Source organism: Streptopelia decaocto, assembly GCF_964273445.1.
Source record: "Streptopelia decaocto genome assembly, chromosome: 6".
Classification (NCBI taxonomy): domain Eukaryota; kingdom Metazoa; phylum Chordata; class Aves; order Columbiformes; family Columbidae; genus Streptopelia; species Streptopelia decaocto.
The window spans coordinates 29,860,421-29,881,816 of NC_138660.1; the positions used below are offsets into that span (position 1 = coordinate 29,860,421).

Below are 21,396 nucleotides of genomic sequence, written 5' to 3' on the forward strand. Positions count from 1 at the left end.
TCAAACCCGCCTGGACCCACCTGTGTGATCTGCTCTGGTGACCCTACGTGAGCAGGTGGGTTGGACCGGGGGATCTCCAGAGGTCCTTCAACCCCAAGCAGTCTGTGATTCTGTGGCTGTCGGCAAGGTGAAGCACACGGCTCTGCCGCTCCAGTGCTATGACTCGCCCTCCCTATCATGGCGGACACGCCTCCCCCCCGGGGGAAACCCGTTGGTAGGTTCCTGACCTCCCCGTAATGGCTCCCGCCCCCCGCGACATGGCGGACGGACCCTCCCCAGCCCGGGGGATCGGCAGCCGGCCCAGCCCAGACCTTCCCAAGATGGCGGCCGCCCCCCCGCTACCGCCGGCCGCCAGGTCGTGTCGCCAGCCCGCCCCGCCTCCCGGGCGGTGCCGCTCCCCGCCCCGCCGCGCCTGTGTGCGCGGAGAGCCCGCGGCAGGACGGGGGCTCCGCTCGCTCCGCGCCGCGATGGGGCGGGCGGGCCGCTGGCTGCCCGCGGTGGCTGCGCTCTTCTACGGGGCGCTGGCGGCGCTGGTGCTGCTGGGGGTGCGGGACGTGTTGTTCCTCTACGAGGAGAACCGGTGTAGCATGACCTACATGTACGAGTACCCCGAGTACCTGGTGAGTGCGGCGGCGGGAGGCGCTGAGGGAGCGGCGGGCGGTGTAACAGGTGGGAGGGAGCCCGGCGGCCTTGAGGCGCCGATGGGTGCGTGAGGCGCTGCCTCGGCCGGCTCCTTCCCGCCTCTGCCGCGCTGAGGGGAGGCGAACAGCCCCGAGTAAACAGGGGACGCCTCGCAGGCTGTCCCGGAACTTTGGGGTCAGCCCGCTCGCTGAGGCGGGCCCTGCAGAGCGGCAAGCTGGAAATGGGATTTAAAAAGAGAGTTTTGGTTTGACGGCTTGGTGCGTTTTGTAAAATGCGCTGCTTTGGCTGCGTCATTCGGTGCACCTTGAATTGCTACAGGAGCTGTCTACCTGTCAATCGATGAGGTGGTTCACACTGCGACCCGTACAAAAGAAAACGAGTGGAAAAGATTCTAATTGTTTAACCTGTAGTTACCTGTGGTTCTGGTAAAACCGGCCAAAAGCTCAAAGGAAGAGAACAGGCCAGGTCTTTTGACCAGGTCTTTTGCCTGGGAGCTTCAGTCCTTTCTGTGAGTTTACAGATTGTGAAACAACTAATGTGTCAAAAAAGTGAATAACTGAGATTCATGTACGAGTGTCTTTCTCAGGCTAGAGAGCGGTTGCGCAAAGTCTTCTTGGTGAGCGCTTTGTCCCACAGTTTATGGCAAGACTTGTAAATCCGCCTGCAGTCGCTCTCGCTTTGCTAACCAAGCCTTTTAGAAACCTCTTTGAAGCCCCCTTGGAAAACTTAAAATCAGTTTGAGAGAGAGGACTGCCAATGGAACTGCTGTTTTCCAGGCAAGATATGGTTTAATAGCATGAGGATGTAAATATGTGAGTACATGTAGGTTCACAACTAGTGCTGCATGCAGCTGTTAGAAAACAATTTCTCTTTTTTAGTAGTAATTCTTACTACAGGATTTTCTGTCCTATCAAAAGCATAATTTGGTGGCTCCTTAAGCATTAATTTAGCGTTATCTAGGATATAATCCATGCTGGAAAAAATATTAAGTATCCTAAATAATATTCTGAAGTAGGTTGCAAGCTGGCTTGCATGGTAAAGAAGATCTTAAAGTGAAACCTTAGTACCTAAATTGGTAATGAAGCAGCAAGTTTATTTTTGTATCTATTAACCTTCATTTGCTAATCTTGGCATAGTCCTGTTAACCTACGAAAGAAAACCTTGCCATAGCTGCAAGGGTTGTTAGGTCAGTGCTGTAGGACACAATTGTTTAAGCAGCTATAAATACCTAAATACTACATGGTAAGTTTTCAGATCTCTCAGCAGCCAAAACCCACTTCAGCTTCAATCTGAAGCCAACGGGCTGAAAGGTACCAGCCAAAAATCTGTGTGATGTTGTTGGAGGTTGCCTGAAATTCTCGTCTGCCACTACACATCTTTTGTATTTACTCGTTATGTCAGGACTTAAATTCTAAGCATCTTCAGGCAATGTTGTGCTGGTAAGAGGCGTGAGGCTTGAGGATTGGCAGCAGTTCCATGCAAGAGATGCAAGTGACCACTGGCTGTATTGCCCTCAGAATTTCTGTTCCCTGAAAAATCACTTTTACTGTGTGAAAAACACTACGAGGGGGTAGAAAGTCTGAATTTGTCCGGGTTTGCTAAGGCATTATGCGTCTCAAATACGCCTTTATTGTTGGAGGTGTTGTCTGTGTAATTGTTAATGTCTTTGTAATGCTGGCGTTGGTAGGAAACCACAAGGTAGGAGTTTGGGGTGGAAGAAACCTGTCCTCCCTTCCAGCTTTGGTATCACATTACAAAACAAGTTAGTTGTGAGGGCGTTTTCACATCAGCCCAACTTCTTTAGGAAGCAGGGTGAAAAATGAAGCCTACGGCAACATTGGAAAAAGTTACCATAGCTCGTTACAATCAATTATATAACCAATGTTTTGGCAATTCAGAATTTAAAACCACCGTCATGGAAGATGAACGTGTGTTTTCTTTGGGAATTAAGTGTTCCCTTTTTGCTGTAATATTTGAGCACCATGATTTGCAGAAAAACCCAGTATTTTGGTAGTGCAATTCTCATGGATTGCGTAGGTTTTGCTTTCAATATTGATGCAAAGAAGGTCCTTAAAAGTTGGGGTTTGATATGATTCTTTTTTCTTTCCCCTGTATTATAAGACATAGTAATACCTATTTAAACAAAAAATGTGATACTTTAATTTTTTTTTTTAAGTAAAACCCAGTTTTTCATTTTGTATGCTTTAGACTGTAAGTTAAACCAATACATAAACCATAAGCCAGATTTAAATTACCAAATAGTCACTGTATTTTCTTGTTTGCAACAATATAGACGAATTAATTAGTTTCTTTTAAACTTATGCAACAGAAAATAAAATTGCCGAAGAAAACAGCCAGACGATACCCAGCGTATGAGCTGTACCTCTATGGAGAAGGGAACTATGCAGAAGAAAATAAAAATCTCCTATTGACGGGAATTCCAGTTCTCTTTCTTCCCGGGAATGCTGGCAGTTACAAACAAGGTAAGTTATTAGATGTCTTTCAAAGAGCTCTCAGATTTCTGCATTACTTAATGGCAAGAAGTTTTCTGTTTGAAATAACATCAGCAAAACGGTTGATCGTATTATGGTGTAGATATCCTTGTTAGTCTGTGGTTAAAAGACTTCATTTTTGTTCAAAATCTGTTGTAGAGTTGAGAGATAATATTTTTCTGGGGTAGGACTTTGACTTTTGGAGGCCAGAAGCAACGCAGTTTGTGCCGTGCTGTGGCAGCTCTGCACCATTGCAGTGGATTTGATCACAGAGTTCTTGTTGGTTTTGATTTGCACGAGGGTTAGTGCAGTTATGCCAAGTAAAACAAGACCTGAATTTGATTAGAAGGAACTGAACCAGCGACTATCTGTGATGTGATGTTATTGCATGCTATACAGAAATAAGCATCAGCTTGTGGTTTGCCCTGTATCTCCATTGTTTCTTACCTCTTGATGCAGTAGCATTTTTTCCATAGCATCATCTTCCCACTTTACACAGAACCAGCTTTTCTTTTCCAGATCATTGCCTCTAATGCTTCTAGGCTTCACATGAAAAGAAGGGATAGTTTTAAAGCATTTCTGTAGCTCATTGTAAATACTGAAGTCAGTGGTTTGATGAACATGAAGTATTGTGTTTATTCAAGTATCTGGTATTCCTTCCAGGCTGGGTTTGGCAGACTGTTATTTTTGTTCTCTAAAATGTGCTTCGAAACAGTTTCTCTCATGATTTTAGCAAAATTGATGTGTGTGTATGGGGAAAACCACCACAGAATCACAGAATGTCAGAGATTGGAGGGGACCTGGAAAGCTCATCCAGTGCAATCCCCCCATGGAGCAGGAACACCCAGATGAGGTTACACAGGAAGGTGTCCAGGTGGGTTGGAATGTCTGCAGAGAAGGAGACTCCACAACCTCCCTGGGCAGCCTGGGCCAGTGTTCTGTCACCCTCACCGAGAAGAAGTTTCTTCTCAAATTTAAGTGGAACCTTTTGTGTTCCAGTTTCTACCCATTGCCCCTTGTCCTTTCATTGGTTGTCACCAAGAAGAGCCTGGCTCCATCCTCCTGACACTCGCCCTTTATATATCTGTAAACATGAATGAGGTCACCCCTCAGTCTCCTCTTGTCCAGCTCCAGAGCCCCAGCTCCCTCAGCCTTTCCTCACACGGGAGATGCTCCACTCCCTTCAGCATCTTTGTTGCCCTGCACTGGACTCTCTCCAGCAGTTCCCTGTCCTGCTGGAACTGAGGGCCACAACTGGACACAATATTCCAGCCTAAACCCTGATCTCTTACTGTGATAATTTTTCCTTGTATTTGCACTGAACTGGAAGGCTAACTTGTCAGATTTCAGAGAACCTTTACAAAATTGTTTTCTTTGAGAACATACCTGCTTCACTTACAACAGAGAAAAATATATTATCAACTCGTGCTTTCAGAAAACCCATCCAGCTTGTCAGGCTCAATAGCATCCAGAGAGAGTTATGAACATGATGATGACAGATAGCATACAATCTTGTGTAATTGTGCGTAAACTATTGCAAATCTTCCATGAATTAGTGCTGCCTCTAAAAACCCAGCAGTACATCAATGTGCAGGAAGTACAATGGTACTTTCAGGGTATGTTAGGAATCAAAAGGAAGTAGATGAAGAAAAACTTAAACTAGGCGAGTAGAAGTACTATGTGCCGTGGTTATAATGTGCCAATTGAGATCAGTAAATAATTAAATACTTATTATGTACTTAGAGAAATCAATTTAGGGAAACTGGCAATAAGCCGTACATTCATTTTTCAAAATCTTTGTTAAAATAAGTTGTTCTCCCTTAAATTAGTGGCTCAGAATAGATTTTGCTTTATTATGGAATTTATGAAAATTAATATTTCGTTCAGAACTTATTGTGGGATAACACATTTTACTTCTGATACCTGAATGGGCAGAGAAGGTGGTGTTATTTTCTTACTGTTTAAGATATATCCATATTTGCTGAGCGATGAAGACAGAAGTGCTAATGCTGCCTTTGCTGGATTTGTTATCGTGAGGTGTTATAGGCACTTTTGAAACACGTTAATTCATCATCTTTCATGGCCACTAAAATGAACCTTTAAAAATGTACAAAATTCAGACTCTAAGTAAAAGATGTTGGTCTAGTTTAGTTGCTGGGAATGAAGCTGAGATTGTGAGAACTAAGATCCTGAGTTCTGTTTAGGAGACTGTCACACACTTGCCTTTTGATCTTTGGCAACATTCTTGTTGCTTTTACTATGGCTTCTGAGGTATAAAGTGGTGATATTTATCTTGTAAAAACGTTTTAGGTCTTTTCAAATAATTTCAAAGGTGTTCTTATTGCTGATTAGGCTTAGGACAGCCTAGCAGCAGCAATGCTTCTAGAGCTGGAGTCAAGAGCACTCGTTCTGTCACCTTGTCCTGGTGGCATTAAAAAGGTACAAATGAGATGACAAAAGCAGCCTTTAGCTGGAGGAACATAATTCTTGATTTTATATCTGTCTTTTTTTATCAGAGAGATTCTTATAAAAATAGGAAATAATTATTTCTTTTCTCTTTTTACGATTTGGTTCTGACAGTGACTTTCTGATTCTTTTGCTCTCTATTTATATCTTCAAATCTGTTTTTGTAACACAAGTGTGATTGCATGTTAGGAAAGAGCTTATTTGCTTTTGGATGTCTTTCATCATTTTTTTAAATGATTTGAGATGGACAATGGATTTAAAATAACATTTGTTTCTTAATATATTATATATTTGTGTTTGCTTACCAATGATGGTAATAGGCAGTGACTGCTAGACTGTTCTAATTGATGTGGTTTCTTTTCCTAGTACGTTCTCTCGGCTCCATTGCACTTAGAAAAGCAGAAGATATTGACTTCAAGTATCATTTTAATTTCTTCAGTGTCAACTTTAATGAGGAGTTGGTTGCATTGTACGGTGGTAGTCTGCAAAGACAGACCAAGTTTGTGCATGAATGCATAAAAGTAATTCTTAAGCTGTACAAGGTAAGTAGTGACGTGCTGAATAACATACTTGCGTTTTGGAATGGAATTCTGTGCTGCCTTTTCTGCTGGGAAACTGAAGATTGATGAAGAAGGGAGAGGGACTTTACAATGTGTGGAGATAATCGAATGTGATAATAGTGCAATAGAGAAATGCTGCTCTTTAATAGGTTTTTAATGCTTGTGACAATCCCAGAGCATTGGTGTTAAGTTTTATATTGTGTTTCTAAATAAGTACTTTGCTGCACAATGTATGTTTTTTTTGGTAGTGGAGATGTAAAACTTCCCTAGCTTATTAAAATATTAATATAGCATCACCTTACAGCCACTTTTCTCTAGGAAAGTTCTTTGGTAGCCTATGTCCATAAGAGTTCGAGAAATTAAAATACGCTGAAGTTTCCTATGCTTACACACCTATATAATATTGCCTTTTGAGCTGCAAACTTCAAGTTAATCATGATTTTTGAGGTAGCAATGAAATTTATATTCATTTTATAAACTTTTCGATACTAGTTATATTATCATCCTGGAGAGGATGTAAGTAAATCTGGGGCAGGGGTTGAAGTACAGCTGATAACCATAGTTCAGTGTCAAGTCTATTTTTATGTGTCTAATTACTCTTTACTTAAGGATCGAGAATTTGCACCAACCAGCGTTGCAATAGTAGGTCATTCCATGGGTGGTCTTGTTGCAAGAGCATTGCTTACTCTGAAGAATTTTAAGCCTGAACTTATAAACCTCCTCATTACACAAGCCACGCCTCACGTTGCACCTGTAATGCCTTTAGACAAATACCTTACTGGTAAGTATTGCAGGTTATCTAATTATGTTGTGTTTCTTTGATCCTGTCAAGCATTAATTGGTGAGATTCTTGCAAATCAACAGCAAATTGTGCTGGTTTCCGTAGTGTAATTAATCTATTCCTTTGTTACTCAGGTGGTTGGTTGAGAGCACTAGAATACTGAGAGAAGGTGTTATGTAAAATGGGTTATGTGGACTGGAGCTCTCAATAATTCGTAATTTTAGTAAGTTGAAGAGCATGTTACTAAATTTATAAGCTCTCCAGGGAATGACATTTTTCTTTCTTTTTTTGTAAATCTTGACCTCGGTAATGGCTTTCTTTGTCAAATCAATTGCCTAAATAGAGTTGCTAAATTTAATGCTTGTCATGCCCAAAGGTTGGAGGGGTGAGAATATTGAATATAGATATAATTATATATTTTATATTAAATATTTACACAAAAGACAGATTGTATTTCCTGCTCACCTGAATAACCGTGGCATAAAAATGAATTATAATCATTATGCATACGCACTATAGACTTCTTGAAAAGCTAGATTTGACTAAACTATGCTGATGAAATACATGCTCAGTGCTAATTGTGCTGCTACATGGAGATGCAGAGTGGATTGGTGAAGGAAAGGGAATAGACATTTATTTTCATTATTCTCTGTGGCACCTGAGAGGAACAGATTCTCTTTACCTGCCAAATTTGATTTATTGTGCTTGTATGAATTCTCCTTTGTACAATTGATTGCAATGCAATGTGTCTTCCTTGCTGACTGTTTCTGGACTGTGGCTGTCCTTAAAATAAACCTGTGGTTTGCTACTTAAGTGATATATGTGCTCAGCTGATATAGAAAATGTAAGTTTGTTTGTCTTTCCCAACTGGTCCTTCCTTGGGGTTCAAAAATACTTTTCCTTCCTTATATGAATCAAAAGTGAGAACTGGAGCTTGAATGCCTCCAGGGGGCTTACCGAAACTTTTAGTTAAATGTTTCTATAGCTTTTTTTCTGTATCAAATAGACTAATGGAGAAATTGTGATTGATTTTAATAGTTAATTTATTATTTTGTAGATTTTTATACAGCTGTAAACGATCACTGGATTCTAAAGGCCCAAGATTTAAGAAATTTAACTACCCTTTCGGTGGCAGGAGGATTCAGAGATTACCAAGTTCGTTCAGGACTGACTTTTCTACCAAGACTGAGTCAACATGACAGTGCCTTATCTGTTGTGGTAAAAAAGCAAACTTTTTTTTGGTTTTGCATGGAGCTATGTTAGATAGCTATTTGTGTAATGTATGTATCTGTGTCTAATTATAATCTATATGTGCAGCGTACTACAACTAAATGTGAAAATACTACATGTGAAAACACAATGTAGATAGTGTATGGTTATAAAACCGTAAATAGTTGAAATAGCAGAAATGAGTGTCCTCTGGAAGAGCATGTGCTGGGGTGGATTTGAGTCACCTGCCACTTGGTACTGTTTCTTCTCACTACATTCTTGCACCTTTTTAGTTTCAGAACTCGAGTTACAGAATCCCAGAATGTCAGGGGTTGGAAGGAACCTGGAAAGCTCATCCAGTGCAATCCTGCCATGGAGCAGGAACACCCAGATGAGGTTACACAGGAAGGTGTCCAGGCGGGTTTGAATGCCTCTAGAGTAGGAGACTCCGCAACCCCCCCAGGCAGCCTGGGCCAGTGTTCTGTCACCCTCACCGAGAAGAAGTTTCTTCTCAAATTTAAGTGGAACCTTTTGTGTTCCAGTTTCTACCCATTGCCCCTTGTCCTATCACTGGTTGTCACCGAGAAGAGCCTGGCTTCATCCTCCTGACACTCACCCTTTATATATCTGTAAACATGAATGAGGTCACCCCTCAGTCTCCTCTTGTCCAGCTCCAGAGCCCCAGCTCCCTCAGCCTTTCCTCACACGGGAGATGCTCCACTCCCTTCAGCATCTTTGTTGCCCTGCACTGGACTCTCTCCAGCAGTTCCCTGTCCTGCTGGAACTGAGGGGCCACAGCTGGACACAATATTCCAGATGTGGTCTCCCCAGGGCAGAGTAGAGGGGCAGGAGAACCTCTCTGACCTACTGACCACCCCCCTTCTAATCCACCCCAGGTACCATTGGCTTCCTGGCCACAAGGGCCCAGTGCTGGCTCATGGTCACCCTGCTGTCCCCAGGACCCCCAGGTCCCTTTCCCCTACACTGCTCTCTAATAGGTCATTCCCCAACTTATACTGGAACCTGGGGTTGTTCCTGCCCAGATGACAGACTCTACACTTGCCCTTGTTATATTGCATTAAATTTTTCCCTGCCCAACTCTCCAGCCTGTCCAGGTCTCTGGATGGCAGCACAGCCTCTGGCGTGTCAGCCACTGTTCCCAGGTTGGTGTCATCAGCAAACTTGCTGGCAGTCACTCTATTCCCTCGTCCAAATCATTGATGAATATATTGAATAATACAGGCCCCAGTACTGCCCCCTGAGGCACTGCACTAGATACAGGCCTCAACTGGACTCTGCCCCATTGACCACGACTCTCTGGCTTCTTCCCTTCAGCCACTTCACAGTCCACCTCACTACCCGCTCATCCAGACCGCACTCCCTCAGTTTAGCTGTGAGGATGCTGTGGGAGACTGTGTGAAATGCCTTACTCAAGTCAAGGTAGACCACATCCACCGCTCTGCCATCATCCATCCATCTTGTTATGTCCTCATAAAAGTCACTGAGGTTGGTCAAGCACGACTTCCCCTTGGTGAAGCCATGTTGACTGCCCCTAATGACCCAAGTTTTATTTTCCTGCATTTTTACAAGAGAAGTATATGTGCAGGCTGGACCCTTCTTCTTATATTTATTATTTTTCAAAAAAACTAGGAATAGAAAGATCTGCTGGATCATCATGCCCAACCTTCTGCTTTTGCGGGCGTTTATCTCCCTCCAAAATTAATCAAGCAATATCATAAAAGTAGTTAGGTTTGTCATTCCATCCCCATGCCATCAACCTGTTCCCAACATGGAAGAAGCTGGAAAATGCTCCTCAGCAGGAAGAAAATTTGTAATTTCCAACTTCCATTCACAGCTTTTAAATGTTTTTTTTCTGACATCAGCTTGAAGTGTTATCTGAAATAGTTGTTATTCCCAGTCTATTGTATAGAAAGCTGTCTATAAATAGTCTCAGTTCTGGTTCTGCTAGGCTAAGAAGATTAACTGCATTCCCTTTGTCCTAGTAACCCTGCTCTGCATCTGCTCTACTTTCATTTCTCTTGAGTGTTGATGACCAGAATTTTGGGAGAGATCTCATGTAGTGGTACCAGTTCTTTCTCATCTCTCTCATGTCTTTTTAGTTTATGGGTTTCGGGGTTTTTGGTTTGTTTTGTGGGTTGTATTGTTGTGGTTTTGTTTTTGTTTTATTTTTTTTTCCTGGCTGTAATGCCGTAATAGTTCATAGCTTACTTGAATTGAGTTTGTACAACTAGGTGATGAGCTCCTTTTATGGAAGGCGTTTTGGATATTACTAGTCTGTAAAATGCAATAGACCTATACAAACAAATAGCTTCAGTTCTTTCTGCATGGTCTTCTGATGCTCCTTTCTGTTGAGGATGCCCTTGATTTTCCAGCGGTGGCTTTCATTGGCATGCTTCTGTTCTTGTGTGCCGGGATCACTTATCCAAGTAGTAAGAGTAGTCACAGAAGCAGTCTTTGAAGAAATTTTTGGTAGGTTTCCTCCATACCATTATTTGCCCTTTCACCATCTGTCTCTGCTATCTAACATAAACTTGGTCATTTTGTTTTACAAGTCCTGTTTTACAAGTGTTTCAGCACTTGCAAGGTTTTTGAGTGCAGAATTCATTCTATTGTACCCTAGTCCCTAACACCAATAATTGAGAAAATGTGTTTAAATAAGGGGGGAAGGCTTGCTTAGAATTTTAAAATGTTGAATACTAATAAAATCTTTTTTCCTTCCGCAAACAGAGCTCAGCGGTGCCTAGAGCTTGGGCCTCAACAGACCATCTCTCTATAGTGTGGTAAGCTAATGGAACAAAGGTTAATTGACTCACTGTACATCCCTCTGTTCTCTGCTGTTATCACATTATACAGAGATTTAACTTCAGCATAATATGATGATGATGTATTTTCTAATAATTTTTATTCCCTGGATATTGCCTTTTGAGATTTAGTTTTACTTATTCTGTTTTCTAGGTGCAAAGAATTGATCCTGGCTACCATTAGAGCTTTTTTTGATCTTATAGATGAAGACACAAGACAGGTTTGTATATGTGATCTCCTTTATATCACACTTTCTTCATCCATCCCATAATACTTAATCAGGACCAATATCACCCTATTACACAGAAAACTCCTTTTTGATTTTTCTAAGTCATGCTGAGAAAATTGTTGCTCTTTTGTACCACTCTCAGCGTCAAAAATTTCTTCCCATGCCTTTGTGTTGTTTGATCAATGTGTCAGAAATAATTAGGTGTGAAGTCAGTTTTTATTATTGACTGCTTGGTGCTTTGTAGCTGTGGTGTGAACTGAGCTTTTCTTCCATAATGCAGCAGGTTTAGCTGACCTTGTGCCAGGATAAAGACATTTTCTAGCTGTGTAGCTTTGGATGTGACCTCCCCATGTGTTTTCTATTCACCTTCTCAGACTAGTACATAAGAGAGTGGAAAAACTGCGATAGTTTAACTCGGACATAGTACTCTTTGAACTTTCCCATGTGTCATCATAGTGGCCAGCACATATTTGTGGTGTTCTTTTGCAAATAGCACTTATAAAACCAGGACGCGAGTATAATACTAGTGTATTTGTTTACCTCCAGCTACCATTATTTATTGTTTTTCTAGATAAATATCCTGCATCTTCCTTTTTGAAAACTGTTGGAGAAATCTCCCATTGTGCTCTGTTCTCTTTCTGAAATGTTATGCAGCAATAAGCATGTATTGGAATTGAGATCCGAGAGGTTGAAAAGATGGAATAGGAAGGTTTCCAGGTGTTCTTTTTGAGGCTGTTTGGGGCAGACATCTCTAATTTCTTAGTTGTACTCACTTCAATGTGTGATTTAGAGAGACAAAGAGGGGTTAGAGTTTTTCTGGAGCTGACTGGCAGTGCGTGGAAGGATAGAACTTTTCAGAAATCACTTACACTGGACACAATTTTGAAAAGCTGAATAGACAAAAATAAGTTCTGGAAATGTGATTTTGAAATAAAAACCCTAACCAACCAACCAAATGACAAACGCCAAACAAACACCAAAAAACCCCACAGACCCAAACAAAAGCAAATCCCAGTGTATCACACACACAGTATCACAGTATGTTTGGGATTGGAAGGGACCTCAGAAGATCATCCAGTCCAATCCCCCTGCCAGAGCAGGAACGCCTAGATGAGGTCACACAGGAACATGTCCAGGTGGGTTTTGAATGTCTCCAGAGAAGGAGACTCCACAACCCCCCTGGGCAGCCTATTCCAGTGCTCTGTCACCCTCACTGAGAAGAAGTTTCTTCTCAAATTTAAGTGGAACCTCTTGTGTTCCGGCTTGAACCCATTACCCCTTGTCCTATCATTGTTTGCCACCGAGAAGAGCCTGGCTCCATCCTCATGGCACTCACCTTTTATATACTTATAGACATTAATAAGGTCCCCCCTTAGCCTCCTCTTCTCCAAACTAAAGAGCCCCAGCTCCCTCAGCCTTTCTTCATAAGGGAGATGCTCCACTCCCTTAATCATCTTTGTTGCCCTACGCTGGACTCTCTCCAGCAGTTCCCTGTCCTGCTGGAACTGAGGCGCCACAACTGGACACAATATTCCAGGTGTGGTCTCACCAGGGCAGAGTAGAGGGCAGGAGAACCTCTCTCGATCTACTAACCACCCCCCTTCCAATCCACCCCAGGTACCATTGGCCTTCCTGGCCACAAGGGCCCAGTGCTGGCTCATGGTCACCCTGCTGTCCCCAGGACCCCCAGGTCCCTTTCCCCTACACTGCTCTCTAATAGGTCATTCCCCAACTTATACTGGAACCTGGGGTTGTTCCTGCCCAGATGCAGGTCTCTACACTTTCCCATGTTAAATTTCATCAGGTTAGTTCTACAGCTCTACAGCTTTGGCTGCTTGAAATATCAAGAAGCGATGTAGTAAGCTGGATTCAGGACCTCAGACTAGTAAATATAAATGTGAGAATTTTTCCTAAACTTTGGCATAAGTGTGTCACTTCAGGAAAAATGTGTGTGTGTATATAAAGTAAGTTTAATAGAATGATTTCCTTGTGTTTGAAGAGTAGGCAAGGATATAAAACTGCTAATAGTTTTAACTATGTTTTATAATGTGACTTTCTGCATTGCAGTGATTGACTATTGATGGCACTTTATTTATTCAGATAACTGAATTTAGAACATAATGTGTACCATGTCTTCTAATAATCTCTCATGCTTTCTGTCACCCCTGTGACATCATGTGATGATTGTAAATCACACAAATTGATAAAATTTGGCAATGTTCTCTTTTTGTAGATAACTGAGGATCCAAAGAAGAGAATGTCTGTACTGAACCACCACTTCGTGAGACACCCTGCAAAGATATTTGAGGAAAATCCTGAAGCTTTTACGGAACTCACAGGTGTGCAGCAGTTTCCTTTTGAACGGGATTCTTGCATGACAGTTTGCAGTGTTTGTGTCTCTGATCTCTTCGTTATTCTGTCTTGTTCTTTTTCTGCAGACATACCTTTAAACACCTATTGTTTTCTTGTATGTATTACTCACTACTTCATTGTTGACTTGCTTCTACACAAGTTTCTGTATTAGTTTTCTTGAGAGACTGACAGGAGCAAAGATTCAGGCTGTTTCTAATGTTGCCTCAACTTTAATCAGCTGCCCTTAATTACATTAGTGTCATTCAGTTTCTTGTTTTGTTGCCTTGAGAGCTTTGTTTCAAGATCCATAGGGTTTTTATTTCACAGTTAATATGCAGTACTTGGACCCTAGGGTTTTGCTGTTTCCTGTGTAGCTGATAACTGTTGTGTGTAATTCTAAGCAGTAGCAATCCTGAGTGCGATGAAAGCTTATAAAGTTTACAGGTGCTTACAGATAAGAGGTCAGACCTTGGCCGCAGGTAAAGGGTACGATTTTTGGAGATAAGGACGATAGTTCCTGCAGTGTGGCATGTAAAAACATATTTATTTTTAGGAGCTTTCACATGGATTACAGTCAAAGCCTCGAAATGGACTTACTCAGTTTACAATGTAAGTAACATTTTTTTCCTGATTGTGTTTTTCGGCCTTTTTTTTTTTTTTTTTCCCTCATGAGCATTTTTTTTTCTCTTTCTTCTAAGGATTCTGATGGGAAGTATTTCACATTTCCTCTTGCAAGCCACAGAAAATCATCCAGTCATGTTTACTGTGAAAACAGTATGTTGGTGAGAAAATACTACTTTAATGTCTGGAGTTTGTTTATAAAATTGCGTTGGTTTAGTTTAGATTTGCTGCAGTTTTAAGACAGTTTAACGAACACTTCTTGCAATTACTGACATCCTTTTATATTCACAGACAAATATGTTGTAATAGATATACTTCGTTTAGTGTGTCACAGTGTTCAAAGTCTGAAACCTTCAATGCCAGCTGAGTGTTTTGTTTTTGATTCTCTTCTCGTTAGCCCTATATGACTTTCTCCTTTAATTTAGTACCAGTGTGTATTGAGGATTTTGAATGAAGACATTATTGTTAATGCTGCCAGGATTCGGGTATATGTCTAATTGGGGAAAGCTCTTTATAGGTCTGCTTTCCTATGATAAAATTTGAATGAGCCTGAAAGGCTGCAGGGATGTTCCACTAAGCAGTGGAAGTGAATAGAAGCCACATGAGACAACAGCACCTTTCCACTTGTCTCCTATTGAGAGAAGAGACGATAATGTGCATTTCTTGAATTTTTAGCTCAAGACACATAAATTCAACCAAAATGTTTTTGAAATATTTTTCACATTCTTTTTTGGAAAACTGGAGATGGATAAATATGCTTTTCAGAATGATGTGTTTTAGCTTAGTGGCAAGAAAATTGAGATGCTTTGCTGATCCATCCTGCCTGTCCCTGTTGCTGCTCCTCCCCCTCCCAAAGAAGAGATTCATTCCGCCGTTGTGAAAAGAGATTGTATATTCCCAGCGCTTTTGTAATTGTCCTTCCCAGTAGCACTTTCAATATTTACACATTTTTGTGGTCTTAGTTGGGCTTTAATAGGGTAATTTTGCCTTTGTTATAATACGTTAAAGACAGGACAAGTGCTGCTTGAGGAGCAGGAGGTACAGAACAGTGCCCGAGATATTTGCATCATGGTGCTATTGCTTCAGAACACTGAAATTCTCGGGAGCAGTAGAATGTTAAAAATCTAAAGTATTCTTCAACTACTTCAGATAATACCTTGAAGCATTTATTTTAGTTAGTAAAGATTAATAAAATTGAATCTTGCATCATAGGTAAGGCAGATATTTTTTTGAAGAGAAACAATGAAAGTCTGTTTGCTTAACCTTGGATCTGTTTTTAGAAAATGTATTGATCCATCACCAGAAAAGGTGGCAAATGGAAGTTATTTAAAATGGTTCCTAGAAACCACCACCTTTCACTCTTAGGCTTCGCCTTTCTGACCTTGTAAATGTAATTCCTGATTATGATACATCTGATATTATCATTATGATATCAGACTTTTAATGGAGGTTATCACTTGCTGTTAACAGAGAGGTCTGACTTCATTGTGAAATGGAGAAGAAGTTGGTGGATGTCTTTCATTATAAATAAAGGAGGAAATCTGAGAGTCGCTGCTTATACCATCATCTTTCATTTTACACTTCAGCATTTGACATCTTTCTGAGAGTTTGGTCACTCTAGTGATAGCTACTGCAGAGACACTTAAGAAAAAGGGAGTGAGATGGAGCTTTTTTTCTCTTTAGCAAGTTAATTGCACCAAGGTCCTGCTGTCAGAGGATTTTTAGAAGGGTTGCTGACATCTGGTGTACTGAAACAGCTTATAGACATTTTGGAGAAGATTATGAGCATTAACTCCTGCATTGTTTGTAGTAAAGATTTGCTTTTTTTAGTGTATTTATAAATAAATTCACATATAGCTAATGTACTGTTTTATGGTATTGATTTACAGGACACAAGTAGCTGGATTTATGGCTGTATGAACAGTAATTCATCAATGTGGTGAGTATAAACAGTTCCTGTTCTTTATTCAAATGGATCTTGGGAGGCTACATTTGAATTTAAAGCATATGAAATATCCTTCTCCCTAGGAAGGGATTGGGAAGAAAAGTAAAATTCTTACTGTGAATAATTCATGCACATCAAGAAATCAGGCAAGAATAGGTTTTCTCCAAATTACTGCATGAATGCACAATAAAATAGCTGAATTTTTTCTTCTTTAAGCTATATTTGTGACTTTCATAGCAGTGAAGAGTCGCTCCTGTTGCTCTCTTGCAGACAATACTGCTGCCTAAAACCTCCTCTAATAATAATAATAGTGGTTTTCCTGTGGACTGCGTGTCCCAAGGCCGTGTAACACTATTTAGAGAAACAGACGTATCCTGGTATTTGAAAAATCATAACTTAAAATGACTGAACGTGTTGCAGTTCAGTGTGTTAAGTACACACCGTTTTAGAACTGGTGCAAGCTCTGTGGCAGCTAACAATGGTTTTGTTTGATACGATAAGTTTTAGATGTTCCCATAGGAAAAAATGGTACTTTTGATGTTTAAAAGATGCTAGTAAAACTGTGTGTTAATTCACTGCCACTGCTGTTTTAGCTCATTAAAAGTTTTCATTATGTGTCTGAAGTTGCATGGCTAATAACTGCTCAATGCTGTGTGTATGACAAAGCTAGAGCTGGGCTTAATTTTTGTTTTTTTTTGAAAAAAACCCACAAAATTTGCAGTATCTGAAATGATTACAGTTTGATAAATTACTTTGGTACTAACTGCAGTAGACCCAGACTTGTTCTCAATTTAAAATCACGTGAATCCAGGTAGAGAGGGAGAAAAGCTGGTGTGTTAATCCACTGCTGTGATGAAGGGACTGCATAATGAATATGTTCATCCTTTAATGTTGACGAATTTTTACAGCCTGGAAGCTACTGATTTATCCTGGAGAGCTGAGTTACTTCCAGCCACCAAGGTGAGTATTGTACGTGACTTGTACGAGGGTGGGGTGGTTACATATCAATGGAGAAGGATCCATTCTGTTCACACCGTTGGAACACACAGTTGTATTCCAGAGGAAAGGGACAAGGCAGGGACATCTGGGATCTGGCACAGGGCAAAGTAAAGGGTATATTCAATAATAGCTTTTCTGGTTCTTTCTTTCGTTTTTTCTTTTTAGGTTGTAATACTGAACCTTCAGGACTATTCTTCTTTGTCCCACATTGTCATTCAGGTGCCACCCACAGCTGGCAATAAGGTAAAAAAAAAAAAGAAAAAAGGGCAGAAATTGCTTGCTTAGCATGTCTATAGCTTTCAGATGCTATGGTGGAAGGAAAAGGAAGCGTATCAGTAACTTGGAGAAACAATAAACTCAAGGCCCCTCAGGATCCCAGTAAGAGGAACCCTTGCAGTGAATGTCAGCAGACTCTGGATTACACAGCTGGGCCTGGCAGGGCTTTGTAGTTTGACCTGAAAATGGCAGAACACTGAACTGGAATTTAAAGTCTAAGGAGATCCAACATGCCTTTCTGCGACACAAATACAGTCTCTGTGGTATAATGATGTAAGAAATTGTTCACAGCTGAAGGGATTATAATGCTCGTCTATGAGTGTATCTTCAGATAGTTGTGACAGAGACATCTTGCAGTGAAATTAGTAATATATGGCATTCTAGATAAGCAAAGACAGACGAGATCACCTGTGAAATGTTACCTGCTACACTGCAGTACAGAGTTAAATCCTGGAGACTACTTGTATAAAGTAAACAAATACTGGATTTACAGTGGGATGGGAAATAATTCTCAAGTGAACTAAATACTTACTAGAGATGGTGCAACTCGTACCTGCTGCATACTTCGCTTTGCTTTTGAATGATTAAACTTCAGGATACAAACTAAAGATTCTTTTTGCTTAGGAAATTGTATCCAGAGTCTAGACAAGTCACTCTCCTTTGCAACACCCCCCCAAAAAAAGAGATGTAGCTGAGAAGGAGGGATGTGAACGGGATTCTAGTTGTTGTAAGCTATTTTAATAGCCTTTTGGACACTGTTGCAAATGTGTGAGAGCAAAGTGCAAAGACTTTATCGTCTTGTGCTTGGTTTAGATTTGTATTTAATATCCTGAATTGCAGTATACTTTGGACTGTGAATTCTTCCAAGAGGATTCCAGAACGGTACAGCTTCCTGTAACACATCTTTTTTCATTTGGTAAGTATAGCTTGTTACTTTTGGGAAAAAAAAAGAAAACTAATATTACCAACATTTGGATAATAAATTTGTCTAGAAATTCCAATGGTCAGGGGAGTTTTTTGGGGGTTGTTTTTGCTAAAGGTAACACTGCTCTTGTTAGTAACAGACAAAGAAATAAGAAATGTGGGGGTTTTGACAATCAGATCTAGAAGCATAAATATCCTTAAAAAAATAATCTGAAGATGTAGTGAGTTCTCAAATAATTTTGTCTAATATGTGAAAATAATACATCCCTTACAGGGCTTTCTTCAAGCAAAATTGTATTAAATTCAACTGGCTTACTTTATAATGTACAGCTCCAGCACTTTAACCAAGTAAGAACACTACTTGATTTTTGAAGCTAATGTAACCGTTGTTTGGAGAACATGATTCTTTTTTCTATGTTGTAGATATATCAAGCATTCAAAATTCATGTAGAGAGCCACTGCCAGTCACTCAAAGGTAAAATTAAGTCTTCTAAAGTATAAATTTCTAAAACAAAGCTTGTTGAAAATTCCCAAGACTGAAGTTGGTGGAAACAAAAGTCCACTCACGCCATGGGCAGAACTGTTACAATCTGCTCAAATGTCTCTGCTAATACCTCTCACTTGCCACTTTTTGCTAAGGACAACTCAAGGAATAGGTGGAGTTAGTCCTCAGATGTTTGGTTTTCGTACTTCCCAGCAAAGGGAAGTTCAACTTCCAGCGGGATATTCTGCATTATGGCGGAAGTTTTTCTCCAGAGTAGCACATTTGGTTAGGATTTTTATTTGTTAATTATGGGACTCAAATATGAATGTTGAGCTACATGAGCCTAAACAGAATGGGATGCTAAAGGACTTTGTTTCCAAAAAAAAAAAGTCATGGATTTAGTATCTTGAGTTTACAGATGTACCTTGAAAACCAGTTTTCTCATAACTGTCCCGCCTTTAAACCTTGATTTCTTTTTGTCTGTTCTGTAACAGCATGTGTTAAAAAACGTAGTTTTTATTCAATATTAACTACGCTGATCTGCATTGCAGTGTCAATTGCCCAGGGATACTATATAGTGATCCACATGCCACTTTTGTTTTACTTGCGTTTTAGATTTTTGAGACAGTTGCCACATCATGTTCTTAATTATCTTTATTTAATTATCTTCCATTTCAGAAAGGAAACCTAATGTTTACAGACTTCATATACCCTGGTCACATGAAGACTCAATAATTGTAGCAAAGTAAGGACTTTAACGATTATAATTTGCTTCTTGATATGTTTTTGAAGAATGTTTGCATCCTGTTGTGGTAAAATTCCTGATATGAGACAGTTTCATCCATCTTAAGTGTTTGGCTTCTGCATCTCTTCCTCATTTATCTTTCTGCTGTTGTTCACAAAGTTGTTTTGACTTTTCCTTAGAATAAGAATTTATACTAATTGTTTGCTTAATAGTTCTCACTAATTTGCTTGCCTGCTTTTCTAAGTACTGTTCCCCTGGTAGTTCAGAGGGCAGGGGATTAAGAATGTTACTTAGTTCTTTGCAATACGAAAAACAAGTTCATTTTACCATTTCTGTCATAGCTTGTGGTGACACTTGGTGTCCTAGTTCTGCTTTGTGTGTGCTTGTCAAAGACTTAAGTCATGTTTGGCTTTTCCTGATTATAAGGACAACGATTACGAATTAAGTTGCTGTTTCAGAGTTCCATCTCTTACTGAGATTTCTGCAAAACTGCACATTGCTCGGCCTCAAAATGACAGCAGGGTTCCAGAGCTAAATATTTACTCTTCCTCAGACTGTCAGTATGAAGTGAGTAATGCACATTTATTTTATAGCTATTTTGCATTGCTGTATAATTTTGGCATAATTCGGTCTTTTAAAACATGTAGCTAATTAATCAAAATAAATACTAAGCAAATCTAAAGGGTGGTCTGTTTGGCCTTTAAGATGTTGTGCATGTTACAAATACTTTGCAACAGCGGGAGTAATGTTGAAAATTGAGCTTTCATTTCTGAGAACAACTATAAGGCATTTGTTTTTAAAAAGTCAGTAATAAACTGTTGTACATTTTAGTTATGGGATTGCTGTATTCTAATACTTAAAGTGGCTTCTTAAAAATGAAAGACTTTTTATATATGCTTACAGTTGTATAAAATAATAAAATACTTGTTTTTTATCGAGGTAATTCTGCAGACGTCCCTTACGCAGATTCTTGGGCAAGTAAGAAAACCTTCTAGTACTAGATTGGTTTTTATATCTGTAGCATCCACAGCAGCTTTCCCGTCTTCCCTCTCTCCTCTGGCGCTTCATGTTCCACCCTGATGCTGAGAGGAACACTGTGCAATGATCATTGAAAACCTTGGCACTTGTGTATTAATCAGATATCTCGTCATGACTTGGGACAGTGGAAGCTGATTAAAACACGGATGAAATTGCTTCCAAAAATTCTTTACCCGAAAACATATGTAACTATATGCAGGTTTTGCTTGGAAAGTGGCTTTTTAATTTTTTAATTTATTTTACTGAAGCATCATTAACATGCTGCTGTATTCTTTTAATGCTTTTCTTGACTGGAAAAAATGCATTCATTAACAATTTGGTCATTTATCAAAACACTTTTGATCAGCCATTTACGAGAAATCTGAGTATTTTCCACATGTAATGTTAATTGCTGCTGGTGGTTATCAAATACTTATGCATGAAAAGAAGAAACCATTTGAATCTTACAAGACGAATTTTCCAATCACATTATTGTGCCAGCCTAATGATAATATTTGTGTGTATTTTAAATATTTTTATATATGCAAATTAGAAGTTATCCTTATATCCTCATCTTTCAGATAATAAGGTTCCATGCTGGTGCTCTTCCTGCCTATGTTGTTTCTAATATTCTTCTTACCTATGGAGGACAGTTGAGCACATGGATATCAACAGGTAGCTTTCTATCATTTTCTTTTAATCCAATATCTGTTGAAATACTACTTGTGAATTTTTTAAGCCAAGTGTCATTGAAGTTGTGCAGGTACTTGCATCTATGCTCTTGAGTTTCGATGTGGGTAGTGTGGTAGCAGAATATTTCCTTGTTATTTT

General features: G+C 40.0%; 1 protein-coding gene across 1 annotated transcript in view; it reads left to right on the forward strand.

The window, feature by feature from the left end:
• Window positions 1-433: 433 nt before the first annotated feature.
• PGAP1 (post-GPI attachment to proteins inositol deacylase 1) overlaps window positions 434-21,396 on the forward strand; it is a 36,507-nt gene continuing 15,544 nt past the window's right edge. Inside the window, exons 1-20 of the mRNA XM_082055648.1 lie at window positions 434-620; window positions 2,972-3,125; window positions 5,967-6,142; window positions 6,770-6,941; window positions 7,999-8,159; window positions 10,899-10,951; window positions 11,127-11,193; window positions 13,436-13,541; window positions 14,108-14,163; window positions 14,253-14,336; window positions 16,065-16,114; window positions 17,029-17,080; window positions 17,285-17,362; window positions 18,236-18,311; window positions 18,594-18,667; window positions 18,743-18,794; window positions 19,482-19,548; window positions 20,007-20,115; window positions 20,488-20,526; window positions 21,147-21,240. Coding sequence (XP_081911774.1) covers window positions 468-620; window positions 2,972-3,125; window positions 5,967-6,142; window positions 6,770-6,941; window positions 7,999-8,159; window positions 10,899-10,951; window positions 11,127-11,193; window positions 13,436-13,541; window positions 14,108-14,163; window positions 14,253-14,336; window positions 16,065-16,114; window positions 17,029-17,080; window positions 17,285-17,362; window positions 18,236-18,311; window positions 18,594-18,667; window positions 18,743-18,794; window positions 19,482-19,548; window positions 20,007-20,115; window positions 20,488-20,526; window positions 21,147-21,240 — 1,873 coding nt within the window. The 5' untranslated portion in view covers window positions 434-467. The remainder of the gene's footprint in view (window positions 621-2,971; window positions 3,126-5,966; window positions 6,143-6,769; window positions 6,942-7,998; window positions 8,160-10,898; window positions 10,952-11,126; window positions 11,194-13,435; window positions 13,542-14,107; window positions 14,164-14,252; window positions 14,337-16,064; window positions 16,115-17,028; window positions 17,081-17,284; window positions 17,363-18,235; window positions 18,312-18,593; window positions 18,668-18,742; window positions 18,795-19,481; window positions 19,549-20,006; window positions 20,116-20,487; window positions 20,527-21,146; window positions 21,241-21,396) is intronic.